The sequence below is a fragment of the Corapipo altera genome, unplaced genomic scaffold (genome assembly GCF_003945725.1).
Source record: "Corapipo altera isolate COAL_440 unplaced genomic scaffold, ASM394572v1 22b, whole genome shotgun sequence".
In the NCBI taxonomy this organism is placed as follows: Eukaryota; Metazoa; Chordata; class Aves; order Passeriformes; family Pipridae; genus Corapipo; species Corapipo altera.
The window spans coordinates 4,339,113-4,352,898 of NW_020884876.1; the positions used below are offsets into that span (position 1 = coordinate 4,339,113).

Sequence of the window (13,786 nt, forward strand, 5' to 3'; positions counted from 1 at the left end):
GAAGGGTTTCCCCCTCGCTCCCGACGGCGAGGGGAGGAGAAAGAGGTAGGAGATGCCCAGGCGAGAATGGCTTCGGAGCCAACTTCTGTCGGGAAACCCGCAAGTCCGCTGCTGCCTCCTCCCCACTGCCCCCAGCGCTCATGCAACGCCGAGAGCACACGGGCAGCACCATCACCACCACCATCATCACCACATTTTTAACACTATCATGACGATGCTAGGGGCCCTGCAGGCGGAGGGGAAGCCGCGCTCGGCTCTGGTAGCCGCCTTTCAGCGTTTCCCCGCGCCGCGGGGCGGCCGCGCCCGTCTCCGCGCTCCCCGCCTGGGCTGCGGGAGCCCCGCGCACCGCCCGCACCGCCCCGCGCAGCCCTCGGGCCGCGGCCGGGAGGCGGAGAGGGCAGAGGGGGATCCAACCCCCGTCACAACGACGGCACCCGGGCGGGTCGCCTACCTTGAGTTCCTCTGTCTCCAGGTTTGCTGATCTGTCCATAGAGCGAAACTGAACGGAGCGGGGAGGAAACTAGGGAAGTTGTGCCAATAAAAAAAAAAATTATAGAAAAAAAAAAAAGAGAAGCGGGGAATCTAGTCTCTCAGTTTCCAGCCTAAACTCAGCCTTGTCCTCCAAACCCTGGCAGCTCCCCTCAGTCTCATTCTCCGCGATCACGCCTCCACCGGTTAAAATAAACAAATAAATAAATAAATAAAATATTTCACTTTTTTTTTTAATAACTCCCTTAACGATTAAAGCGACAGGTGATCCTTCCCTGGTGAAAGAGATTCGCGTCCTCTGGCAATGAAAGGAGGAGACAGGAAAAAAAAAGAAAAAAAAAAACAAAACCAAATCCACTCAGTTTAAAGATTTTTTTTTTTCTTCTGCAATAAGCTCAGAAACCGACGAATTGCAGCATCCCGAGAAAAAATCCTGTTTCCCTGGACAGCATCATGCAGCAAATTTCAAGCAAATGTGTTCAAACTGAAGAGAACAGTCTATGATAAAAGCCTTTCTCCGTCATGCCTACTCTGGTAGCTAATTTAGCACCCTGTGAGCGCAAGGCATTAGCGATGAAAAATTTCGCTGGCAAGATAACAAAATCCCCCAGGTCCTGCATAGACTCAAAAATTGTTTTGCAGCTAGTCTCTCAGTAATAGTAATAGTAAAAAGAAAAAAAATTATATATAAAAGAAAGTCTGTAAGGGATGGTCTTCTTTGAAGGTTATGCTAAAAGAGTTGGGAGGAAAACAGGAGGTGGATCTCTTGCAGAAGAGAGAAGGGAGAGAGAGAGGCAGAGATTTCCCCCTCTCTCCCTGTTTTACTGTCCTTCACCGCCAGGTGACTGACTTCCCTGCTCTCGGCCTGCGCGGGGGGGGGGGGGGGGGGGGGAATTCTCCCGCTCTCAAACAGCACTATTGCCTCCCCGAGCAGCTCAGCCACGGCTCCGAACGCCGGCTGCCGCCGCGGCGCCAGCGCCGCCCCGCCCGGCCCGGGGGCGGGCACGGCCCCCCAGCTCCCGATGGCTCCTCCCGCTGGTCCCACAGGTTTTGGATAGTAGCCGCCGTCACCAATTTAAAAGCCGGTACTGCCTCATGTATCGCTCCGTATAAAAAAAGAAATATGTATATTTATGTCTGCAGATGTGTCTAAATTAATAAAGTGGTGTGGAACTTAGTCTTTGGCTTGCAGTGTTTTTGTGCAGCTGTTGAGTGTATCATTAACGGGCTTTGGTGGAGCAGCGGTCTCTGATGGAACATGGATTAAGTCTGAGACTCTTTCAGGGTGTTACTTTGCTAATCCATTTTTCCAAAGGATTCACTGTTTTGTGGCTCTCACATCACTCTAAAGGAAATCAAAATTAAGTTGAAAAAGAAAATCGCATTCCTCCCCACCAAGATCCTGATTTTATCTCAGTCCCTTATCATGTATCTGTTACTTGCAGTTTTGGAGAAGAAGGCTGTGATTTTCGGTTTCCTGCTATCAGCCCTTTGGGACCCTTATTTATTAACTCTATTAATGAGAATTTCAGAACTATCACTTTCTAGTACTGTCACTGCCTTTCTACACTATTTTAAACAGAATTGGTATTCTTGATAATTCGACATAAGTAGACAGACCTAATAGCTCAAAGTGCACATTCTGTTCCCGCGTAAGCCAAAATTCTCATGTCCACATAAAAGACTGCCAAAGTGGACACTAAATCAAGCTTCTGTAGGACCTATAGAAATTTAAGAGAATGTTTTTACCTGACAGAAAAATAGCACCCTACCCCACCCATCCCCCCAAATAAAAAGCCTGGAGAGACCTCTGTAAGAGACCATGCTGAAGGAAGATATGTCTCAGAAGGCACTTCTAAGCCTCCCTAAATGTGTCAATATGCAGTATGAGTAGAGGAAGGGACTGCTCCAGTGTGTGCACCAATCAGGGGACAGAACATGAGAGCACCTTGGTGCCCTGTCTGGTGCCACAGGATAAGCAGAAGACCCCTGAGCCTCTCCACAAATCCATGCCTGTTTGCATGATGCTTAGTAGATCAACAAGTCCTTGCACAAAATGCAACTTTATAAAAGCAGACCTACAGCACTTTGACCTTTCTGCTGTCTTGTTGCTACTACATTGCAGACTTTCTAGGGTTTGACACTCCTCAGTTTGTTTTCATATTGGCACAAAATCTGTGGGAACGTGATACGTTTGAGAATCTTCTGCTGAATTAGGCTGATGTTGGTCAAGAGTTCAGGGAAGAGAAAAAGAAAATTGACAGGGCAGTCGTATAAACCTAACTTCCTTAGAAAACAAATCAATTTTGATGGTCAATCGAATAATACTTTAAAATATATTTCACTCCTCATAGTTAATATAACCTAACAAGTGACTTTAAAGGTTTCTTTGTTGCTGTCACATTAAAAGGGGCAGAAAAGATGAATTTTCTGTCCAACCTGTATTAATTTATTTTTTTGTCTATCAGTGTCCCCCCCAGGAGATCAAAGCCTTTTAATGTCCAAAACAATCTGTTAGCGTCTCACCTAATAAGACCCTTAGCTTAACAGAATTGCTGAGATGGACATTTGATACCTTTTATGTATAGGGACTGATCTTAATAGCAGTAGAAAAACCCCTCAGCAGGTTTCTCCTATGAGTTATTTTGCCATCAATGAAACTGCCAGCACCTAAAAACGGACTCACTGTAACAGTTCACGAAATAACACGTTTATTAATACAAATTTGTGACAACTTATGGGTTTTGCTTTGTCTGGAATAGGATCTAACTGCAAAAAAAACACACTTAAATTTTGTAGTAATAATAATGCAAAGCATAGGCACACACGCTAAAGCAAAAGCAACTTACAAAGAAGTAAGACAACTTACACAGAATAAGTAAAGAAAAAAACTATAAGGCAAAAGCAACTTACAATGAAGGAATACATAAAAATTTTAAAGTACTATGGAGCAAAAGTAAAATTAGTGTATATGTATAAAGCAATCACTTGCCCCAAGGCATCCTGAGAAGGTGGAGGAAGAAAAGGTAGCCCGTTGGTTACTTCCACAGGGATAATGGAACTTCTCCACGATTTTTGCTTATGTCCAAACTCTTTTTATACCTTTTTCTTTAGGCAGTTTGAGTGGCTATCAAAAAACTAATTTTGGGGTGATAGACAGATAAAATAGGCCCAAGGGTCAACTTACCGGGTTCCCTGCAGAAAAAAGGCCGTGTTATCTGAATATCACTCCTTTCTTCGTTTTAATCCTTTTATTGGTTTCTGGGAATGGCTGCTCAGGTTCGGGGTGGGCAGGGTGGGGGTCCCAGGAAACCATCAAGGAACCTTTTTCTTCTTTTGTGTGGCCTTATCTATCACCTTACAATTTCCACCCCGTGACTACAGTCACTCAAACTACACAATATTCGAATTATAGTTTTGCAATATGATGTGATTTTATACTGTGGGGATCATCTGGTATTGATGGAGGTAACTTATGGGCTAATTGTTTCATGGTTACTCAAATTTTAATATACAATACAATTATTAAAATGAGAAGCAAAATGGTTATTATCAATATTCTAGTAACAAGAAGAATCATTTGATTGAAGATTCTGGCAGCTGTAGGTGACCATCCAAAAAGGGTATCTCGCCATTGGTGTTCTCCATCCTTTTTCGCTCATTCTATCCTGCGATATATTTCTTCTATGTCATGATATACAGTAATCAGAGCGTTTTTTACATTTCCTTGGGCTTGTTTTAGTAATTGTTTCAAGTCTTCATCTTGCAACAGTCTCTTTTACTAGCATGAAATTCATACTAGTGGGGGTAGGCTGTAAATCTCGATTTAGAATATAATTAGATTATAAAATATAATAATTAAAATAGCATTTTATAGTATTAACAAAATTACAAACACAGCCATTAAAGTCATTACTTGTATCTACAACATTATCTGCAAGCCCCGAATTACAATAAGTTTTATATAAGCATATTTTTTATTAATGTATACAAGGATTGTTTTTAAATTTTTTTTAGGATAGATTTTAAAATTATAAACATTTTGTTCAGTGTCAAGACAAATGTCTTGGGCTTTAATAGTATTATCTTCACAAATAAATATTTGTTGCTCTTGTACAATACATATATTAACATTAACAGTTTATTATTTATTTTCATATTTTCGGGTTCATGCTCTATGCTTTAGAGGATAGAGCATAGTTCTGTGGTAATTTAGGTTTAAGGTATTGTCAGCAGAAAAGCTGTAGCTGTATTGCTAGTGGGATCATAGCTAAAATTGACTAGATACCACTAGATTTTAATTTATATGTATATATCTATATATTTATATTTTTTAATTAATTGTGTTATTCCAAATCACATTCTGAATTTTAATAGGTAAGGTGTTTTTCCTCCACCTTTCTTTTCTGATGGTAGTTATGATTGTTTTGGATGATGCTAAATGCATCTGTGATCAACTGATGATCTTTTTTCTTTTTTTTTTTTTGTCAATTCCCTCTCATTGCGATAACATGTTTGTTAAAGGCCATTGATTAGTTCCCGAAGTTAAAAGGGAAAAGTTGTGGAGGGTTATTTTGATTTACTTAGGTCAGTGGTAATTGCAACCAGTTTATTAATTATTATATTAATATTTGAGAGCTCCCGTTATTACAACTTTCAATCCTGTTCTCAGGATATTAGTTGCATTCCACATATAAGGTTGTCAGGGATGATGAGCAAGCTGGTTTCACTGTGGAGATACTATTTTGTATCAATAGCTTGAGTTGATTTGTATTTTTAATAGATTGGTAGAAGGCTGAGGTGCTAAATATATTTTTTCAATAATAAGTTTGAATTGAAGGCCCAAGCTTGCTTGAGTGTTGAGGTTTGTTTAAAGGTATATTTTAAGGTTATGTTAGTATTCATGCTTAAAAAAAAGTCATATATATTGTTTTTCTTTTTAGCATAGTTTACAACAATGTGTAAGATTGTTGTGATGCATTTAGAGCATTATTTTTAATTTAACATCCTATTGAGCTGATGTTTTTGTTAATTCCTTTTAGAGACAGAAAGTGTTGTTTTCCATTCTTCTTTGTAATGGTCCACTTCTCTTTATAAAATGTAGGTTAAGCATAAGTATACTTAGAAGCACACATTTTTTAATTTACGACCACCCTGTCACACATAAATTTTATAAAATTAAATGGCAGTTTTATACCTTGTTTCTGTTATAAACAAGATGCAAGCATAGGTGGTGTTAAAGTAAACTTGGTTTTCCTCTTTTCTTTTTTCTTTGGTGGGTAAATTACTTTTATCACATTCTGTAAACAATGATTGATTACCATAGATAAGAGAATTGAGGTAAAGTAAAAAGTACTTAGGAGAATATAAGTATTTTCTTTTAAAAATTGTTACAGGGTTTTTTTGTATTTTCTTTGCAGGTCGTATTTGCATTCTGCAGTTGTCTTTCCTTTTGGTTAAGGATGAAGAAAAAAAATAGTTACCTGAGGAAGAATTGGAAAGGTTAATATCTATTTATATAATTTCATATATGCATAAATCCTGGTATCTAATTCCAAGTTATACTTGGTTAAATTTTTAAATTTTTAATTGATTGAAATAAAGTTACGTATTCGTAAGGTAAAAGTTTTTTTCCACACTATTCTCTTATTTAGTAAAGAGAAAAGACAAAGTGAACTTATTAAAATTTAAACTAACAATACATAAAAAGGTTTGTTTTATATAACTTGGTTAATAATTGGTCTTCCAACAAGTGGTTCTCATTGAAAACACAAATACATAGCAAGAATTAATAAACTAATAATCAAAGTAGTTATTAAATGTTTTGTTGGCCTCAGGCAGTTCTGATTCAGTCGTAGCTTGTTCCTATAGAAAGATAAAATGAAAATTTGGCCTACTATAAATTAATCATTAAAACAAACCTGAGTGTTGACTTGGTTTCTATCTATACCACAAAAGTTAAAAAAATTTAAAAGAAGTTTGCTGGCAGTCTCTTCAATCCTTTGTCAGTGTGTGTGTGGGGGGGGGGTATTGCATTCCTAGAGAAAGAGGAAAAGAAAAGAAACCAGAAGCCCAGAAGGTGTTTCTCTTACAGGTTATCACTTAGTGAGTCAAGTTGTTTAACATAGTTGTTAGAAGTAAAACACTTTTATTTAATTGTTTGTAATAAACCAGTTAGGTAAGAGAAACAGAGAGGAAGTGTAAGATCACAGAGTTTTTGCTGAAATACGCTTTCCTCTTTTTATGTGTATTCCTGTGGAACAAGGAAAAAAAAAAGGAAATATACTTGGTTCACTCTTGAATCAGCACGGTTGACTAGAGAGAGGGGTTTGAGATTCAAACAAAATTTCAACTTCTGCTTCACAAAGTGTTTGCCACTTAGTTTTTACAGTTTGTCTCCAAGTTTGGGGGTGGATCTCCTCCTTGATCACAGGGAGTGAGACTGCTTGTAAAAATTCGACAATAGTCACTGTTTAACCTGGGGGGTTTTTAGGGTTTTTTGCAGGCTTCTGTCTCTCGCCCTGGAGTTAACTTTATCAGTTCAGTAGATGACACTTGTTACGTTTACTCCAGTGATTGGATACTGTCTGTAAAGTGGATGCAGCTTCTCAGCATCCCACTGCATTAGTATTGACTGGATTTCAATGTCACCTGATTTATGGTCAGATTTTGCTAGTTTGGTAGCTGTCAAAAAATTAGTATGCAATCTTTTGCAGCAAGAGGTAATCTACAATTTTCTCTTTACAGTTTTTCCCAAACAGACAGGAAAATTAACATAGCCTGAGTGAGTGATAACATATTTTTTCTTTGAGAATTGTTACTACTCTGTGAATACCTAAGTAGGCTTGGTGTACTTTAGTTGTTAAGTTCATAATATTAAGCACAGCAGCTGCTAGTAGAAATGTGTTGGCATACAAGTGCCCGTAATAGAGTTAATATTAATTGTTTTTCTGAGTTAGTCTCAACTATGAAAATTCTGCAGATGCGGTTTTCGCCCTGCAGATGCAGATGCAGTTTTTAATCGCAAGGCTAGCAACAAACAGCTGTTTATTTAGGTGGATTTTAGTAGCTTGGCAAACACTAACTTTAGTGAGTTTAACACTTTGTATTTTTTCTTTAGTGTATGCATGTTCCACAGCTTTGTTTGATTGCATTTAATAGCAAGCAGTTTTGTTGGCAATTTTTTTTTTATTTTTTAGCAGTTGACACCTCTTTTACCTGCAGCTCTTTTGTTCTAAGCCTGTGGTAGCAAGTGAAAATGAAAAGTTGTTCACTTCAGTTCTAAACAACTTGTTTTCAGCAGCAGGTTAGGAAACTGGAGTTTTCAATTTTTCTCCTGTTTCCCTCTTACAGGATAGCAGTACCGTTAATACTTTATTTTCTGATTTCAAAACCACATATTCAACATCATAGTGAACAGTGAATGTCAGACTAACATAGGTATATGCGTATTACATTATAATTACTTAGGAAGAATATTCTGAGTAACAGAAAACTAGAGATGTTTGGGATGAAGGCAATGAAATACTGATCTCTGTTCCATGCTTCAGAACCCATCTCAAACCAGAAAGAGTAACTTTCCTTGGCCCAGCAAAGGCTTCTGTGGTGAAGAGGAGCCTGTAAACCATTGTTGTGCCCCAGGGCTTATGGGAGGTAAGAATAAAGAAGAACCATAACACTATAATAAATAAAACAGAGCAGAGAGCAAATCAATATGTTTCTTCTTAGCTGTTATGTTTAGTTTTATCATGTGAGCAAATAAATGTGTTGGCAACAAAAGGGTCTAAGATTCATCCCATTATTCTATTCATTGCAGAAATACTTTTATACTGAACAAAAAATTGTATATTTAAAGATATATTGTGATTGATTATCTCAGTTTGCCATGAATTGGAACTACTATGATCATGGATACAAATTAATATAGTTGCAGCACCATACTGTATGTTGGTCTCTAACTTGAGAGTAATTTTTTCTAGGCCAGCCTTCTACATTATTCTAGAAAACTCTACAGATCTTTGAAATGTATGAATGAAATCTGAAGGCAAATAGGAAAGATAGAGAAATAAAGGCAATATATAGATCAAAATAATAAGAAGAAAGTCTTAGGAAATTAAGTAGTTCATCTTGAATTAGGCTGGGAAAGTTCAGGTGCTGCCTTCCCAAAACTTTTGGGCTTGTCTTTCTCATCATTCCACCCAATCCAAATATCTCTTCCCCTTTTTCTCCATCTCTATGCTGTTCCTTTCTCATTTTCCAAAGGGTCCGTGACTAACTTCCCATGTAACAAAGTTATGTGTGAAAACTCCAGTATAAGGCCCATTTAAAAGCTGATAGAGGGGAACTTAACTTTTTAATACAACTATTTTAAATTACGTTCGCTCTTAGGAGTTGAGGTTCAGATACTTCCTATCAAACTTACAGTTCCCTGATGTGTTAGAAATTGTACAGTAAAGATAGTAGTTGTTGGAACAATTCATTATAATGCCCAGTTAGCCAATTAAATTAACATTGAGCAATATGATGTTCAGAGAAAATGTAAACTGGTGACAATAAGAAATTATTTTTTTTAGCAAGGACAAAAATGAGGTAATCTTTTTCATTAAGAGGTACATTTTCTGCCAAATTCCTCCAAGAGAAATTGCTCAAAGTTATGCATAGAACAACCCAAGCAAGAGATTACATAGTTAGGAAAACTGCTTTTTCTCTGCCATTGACCTGCTCTGTGACGTTACACAATTCAATAACTCGTGTCCCTCATTGCATTTGTGTCCACAACTGTAGGATGAAGGAATTTATATTTATCCATTTGTGTAAGTTTATTAATTAAAGAGCCTGCAAAATATTACTGTATAGCAATCCATATTGCAGCCTACCAGTTTGGATATTCAAAAAAACCCCCACTCTTCAGACTTCCAGCATAGCAAAGCACAATATTTCTGCTACTCAAGGAATTTAAGGTATTCTACTAATGTTTAATCCATAAATGCATACAGATTCCTTAAAAACCAAACTTCCTAGTAAAATTATTTACTGATCTCTAGCAAACAAAGTGCACACTTTAATGAGTAAGTATGCAAATATATAATTAGGTTGAAAAATCTGTAAACCTTTAGCTATAATAAAAATAAATGTTATGAATCAGGAAAAAATTCCCACTTCATGTAGGAAAAACCACTCATATTTTAATGCAGTGCTTAGAGAAGCTGGTCATTTCCATAGGAAAGAAATAGTTACTGAGTAGGTTCAGTTTCATCAGTTTGCTTTTTGCAACAATGGTATTTAGACTGTAAGCTCTTGAGGACAGAGACCTTTTCTTTTTAATATCTGGAAAGTGCCATGCAAAGATACATGTATACATGAGTATTTAATACACAAATATTAATAATATCTCTGAGTGAGGAGTATACTTTCTCACGAAATCATGTTCGATTACAGCTCTGATTGTAAACATAACAGTGTTACAATTGTAACTAGAGCTATTCCAAAGTAGTAACAAGAAAGGCCCGAGTGGTGTGTGTTTGCACCCTATATAGATTTGTGAGTCAGGTTTCTGAGGGCATGGGATTTGTGTGGTTTGAAATAGCCTGTGTTTATATGTGTGCATGGACATCTCTGCAAGCCCCATTAGCAACCTTTGAATGTAATGGCCAACTTCAACCTGCATTAAGAGAAATCTTAAAAATATCTTCCCACCTATTTGTGAAAGCAAACAACTTGAAACAAAACAGACTGAAGACTGTGCTAATGACTTCACTGAAAGGACAGCTGGGGGGAAAGTCAGCATGCCTTAGTAGGTATCCAGAAATCTGCAGGAAAACAGTAAGTTTAAGAAGGTTTATTCATAAATATACAGTTATCAGACCCAAGAGCAGTCCCTACTCTGTCAAACTTAGTGCCCCTTGCTGATCCTCTCGTGTGTAACAATGACCAATCTGACAAAACCCCTTTTTTTTAGTTACCTTTATCTCCTCATTGGATTCTCTGCTGTCTCATTAGGGGGAACTCATGTTGCAATAATTCAGTTAAAATGTCCATCAGCCACGAGACAAATCTAATTGAAAACAGGTTTTTTTGGAAGCAGGACTCAGACAACTTCTTGCTACACAATTTGCATATGATATTGCTAAAATACATTTATGTATTTACTTCTTGTTATATAATCTTTATATACACATATATGATATTATATCTATTTTAATATTTTAAAAAAGCCTATTTGTAGCAATACAGCTTGTAAACAGTAGCTTGTCAATTGTATTAGGGAACATATGAGTCTGGTTCTGTTTCTTATTACCAAGAAAAAAAAAATAAAAATTCGTCTCTGTTGCTGGACTGAATGCAGCTGGCCACATCCTGCAGTCCTGTCAGATGGCAAACAGCCTGGAGTTCCCATACAGGTCTTTTGAGGCAATACAAAAAGTACATCGATCATTAATTTTTGTATATATTAAGTTATTAATCTAAGATGTGTATTTGAGCATACCGCTGGAATTTAGTACTTGAACTTTGGGTTAGCTGAAATGGGATAGTCAGAGAATCACATCCAGAAATCTTGGGCATCTTCTGTTCCTTTATGTACAAAATAAGGTACAGAACAAAAGCACATTCTACCCATCTCAGCATTTAAAAAAAAATTAAATGTAGGAACACAACGTTACATCTGCATCATAGAACTTATCCTGCATTTGGGGAAACATTTAAGTGCAGAAGCACAGAGCATAACTGGCACAATGCACCACTTTTTGGAAGACAGTATCCCTAAGGAACAACAGTTCATCATGGAGGCTGCAGCTAGCCCGTCCAATGCATAAATTATTCCTGTTTTCAGTGCTGTGCATATCTGAGGGCATAATCAAGTCTTAGTGCTGGAGGGAGATACTCTTTGTTCTAAGCAATGAAGTCTGGAAGGAAGCCATTTTGCTTAGTCTCTGTGAGACATTACTCTTAAGTTTCAGGAGGAAATGCTCTGCAATCTCACCATTCCTCCTAGGCTCATGCGCACACTTAGAATTTCTTGAACACCTTGAGACAGATGAAGGTGGCCATACCCATCTCCCTTTCTACTTAATGTCCAGTAAACCTGCAATAAACAATGACTGGGTTGTGCTGAGAGTTTTAGTTCACTGCAGGCTCTGTTTCCTCAAACTCAATGACTGCTGATGACTGATGGCACATACCTCTGGACTAATTAGCACATAGAAACTACAAAACTGAACATTACCACCTATCAGTGCTATGCATCTAACTGCATAGAAGAGGATACTCTCCCAGAAAAGCAACATACAGAAATTACAATTGAGTAGCACACTTTATTTCAGACTTTCCCCCTTTTGTACTCAAGTGATATAAAATCTTAATGATGAAAAGGTCTGTCTTAAAGATAAACTAAAGGCAAATAAGATACCAGGACAGTTCAGGAGCGCTTCTTGTATAGCAACTGTAATAGCAGTCTGAAATTTAGTCACAGCACACAGTAGTTTTGGAGGGACAGGGTTTGAATGGGTTGAACTAAGAGGCAGAAAGAAAAGGAATTTTGGGTCGCAGAAAGAGCATAACTACAACATCTTTGTACGTGTTAAGAACTTTCTCCATAATTGCCAATGCAGCACTTTCCAGAAATGGAGAAAGGCTCAATTTTTAGGCTATTTTTAATACTTATCATGTGTTCTTTCCCATCCAATTACAGGAAAAGTAAGTCAGTATTGCTGATCATAAGAATAGGTGTTTATGACTGAAGATGAAATGTGACAAGTTAACCTTTCAAGAAGGCTATGTTTAAATAAATTATTAGCATCTGTTCTTCTATCTGATTTGTATGAGCTATTCATTCAGGTCTTAATATATTGAGTGTGTGCATGGGGTTATCTCTGACAGCAAAGTTTGGTAATAGTAGTCATCCATTTTTTAAAGAAAACAGTGCATAGGGAAAGTTAAATCCAGAAATGACAGAATATTAACTGTGCTACTAACTTCTCTACTACTGCTAATATTTTACCATAATCATAGCCTACTTTTTCTCACTTCATTTCCAAGGGATTAATCCTGCCTTGTGTGACAAATATTGGCAGGGGTCAGGATTTGCATGGAACAAAATTGTGAGACATTTCTAAAGTAAAATTTTATTCTAATGGACAAAACTTAAAAAACAACCCCCAAAGAAAGCCCAATGCAAGATGTGCATGTCTCAACTATATATTCAAATGACCTGTTTAGAGATTTTTTAAAATCCTCCTCTACACTTCTTTCTTTTTTTTTTTTTTTTGCCACTTCTTTTCATTGCATCTTATTTAAATTTAGTGCTCTAAATCTAAGGAATATATTTTTCTATTTTTTAGAGCAACTAAACTAATTATAGTAATAGTAATACATAAGTATTCTGAAACATTCTCTGACTTTATACAAGTCTAGTGAAATGTGTTATGAATAAATATGAAATTATCCTCTTTGATATTATATTACATGAGCACATAGCACCTCAGGAGTTTCTCCAGCTGAAACACTAAAGGTGCTCACTGGAGCTGCTTAGTGTTTCTACCAATGTCAGTGGTTCCAGCTGTTTTGCTCTGAAACACTGGCCTTCTTGGATGGCTGTAAGAGCAGCTTCCAGCCTGCCTTTTTTCTGCACCCCACCCAGTGTCCAGCCAGCAGTGCCTGAGTGACCTAACATTTTTCCTGTTTGCATCAGTAGAACATGCCATTCAACAAGTCCAGTTGAAAATAAGTGTTAATCATCTTCTAAAGTTAACCGTATGAAGATCATTTGCTTATCTTTTTGTCAGGTAACTACAGATTGAGAAAATGTAGAAAGAAGTTATTTTTATGTATAACATGCATATGTCTTCTGAAGCAATGCCTATGAACACATGATCTCACATATAGCTAGGACTCCTAGGCACAAACTGATAATGAAAACATGCTTGTACCCAAATTGGTGAGGAATGAATAAAGTACAGAGATATCTACCAGGAACAAGAAAAAGTAATATTATACTAATTGTTGTAGTTTTAGAAACAAAACCAGAAGCCAACAGCTTCTTTACATATATGTTGGTTGGCACTGAAACCATGAAGATATCTTTGCTCATAACTTTATACCCAATTCCTGGTAAATTCTAACTTTAAGACAAATGGCAAAAAATATCGAGATTCTGATTATTAAAATTTTTACTCTACACAAAAGGTATTATCTCTGCCAATAGGTTTAAATTGTAATTATGTGAGATGTAACTGAAATGTCAGAAAACATTTCTTTTTCAGGGTGTCTTTTTCATTTCAAGGTGGAAATAAAATCAAAA

At 37.1% G+C, this 13,786-nt stretch overlaps 1 protein-coding gene across 1 annotated transcript in view; it reads right to left on the reverse strand.

The window, feature by feature from the left end:
* Positions 1–532, reverse strand: part of SGCZ (sarcoglycan zeta) — a 424,586-nt gene extending 424,054 nt beyond the window's left edge. The window contains exon 1 of the mRNA XM_027636059.1: positions 452–532. Within this exon, the coding sequence (XP_027491860.1) occupies positions 452–490 (39 nt within the window). The 5' untranslated portion in view covers positions 491–532. The remainder of the gene's footprint in view (positions 1–451) is intronic.
* Between the last annotated feature and the right edge of the window lie 13,254 nt (positions 533–13,786).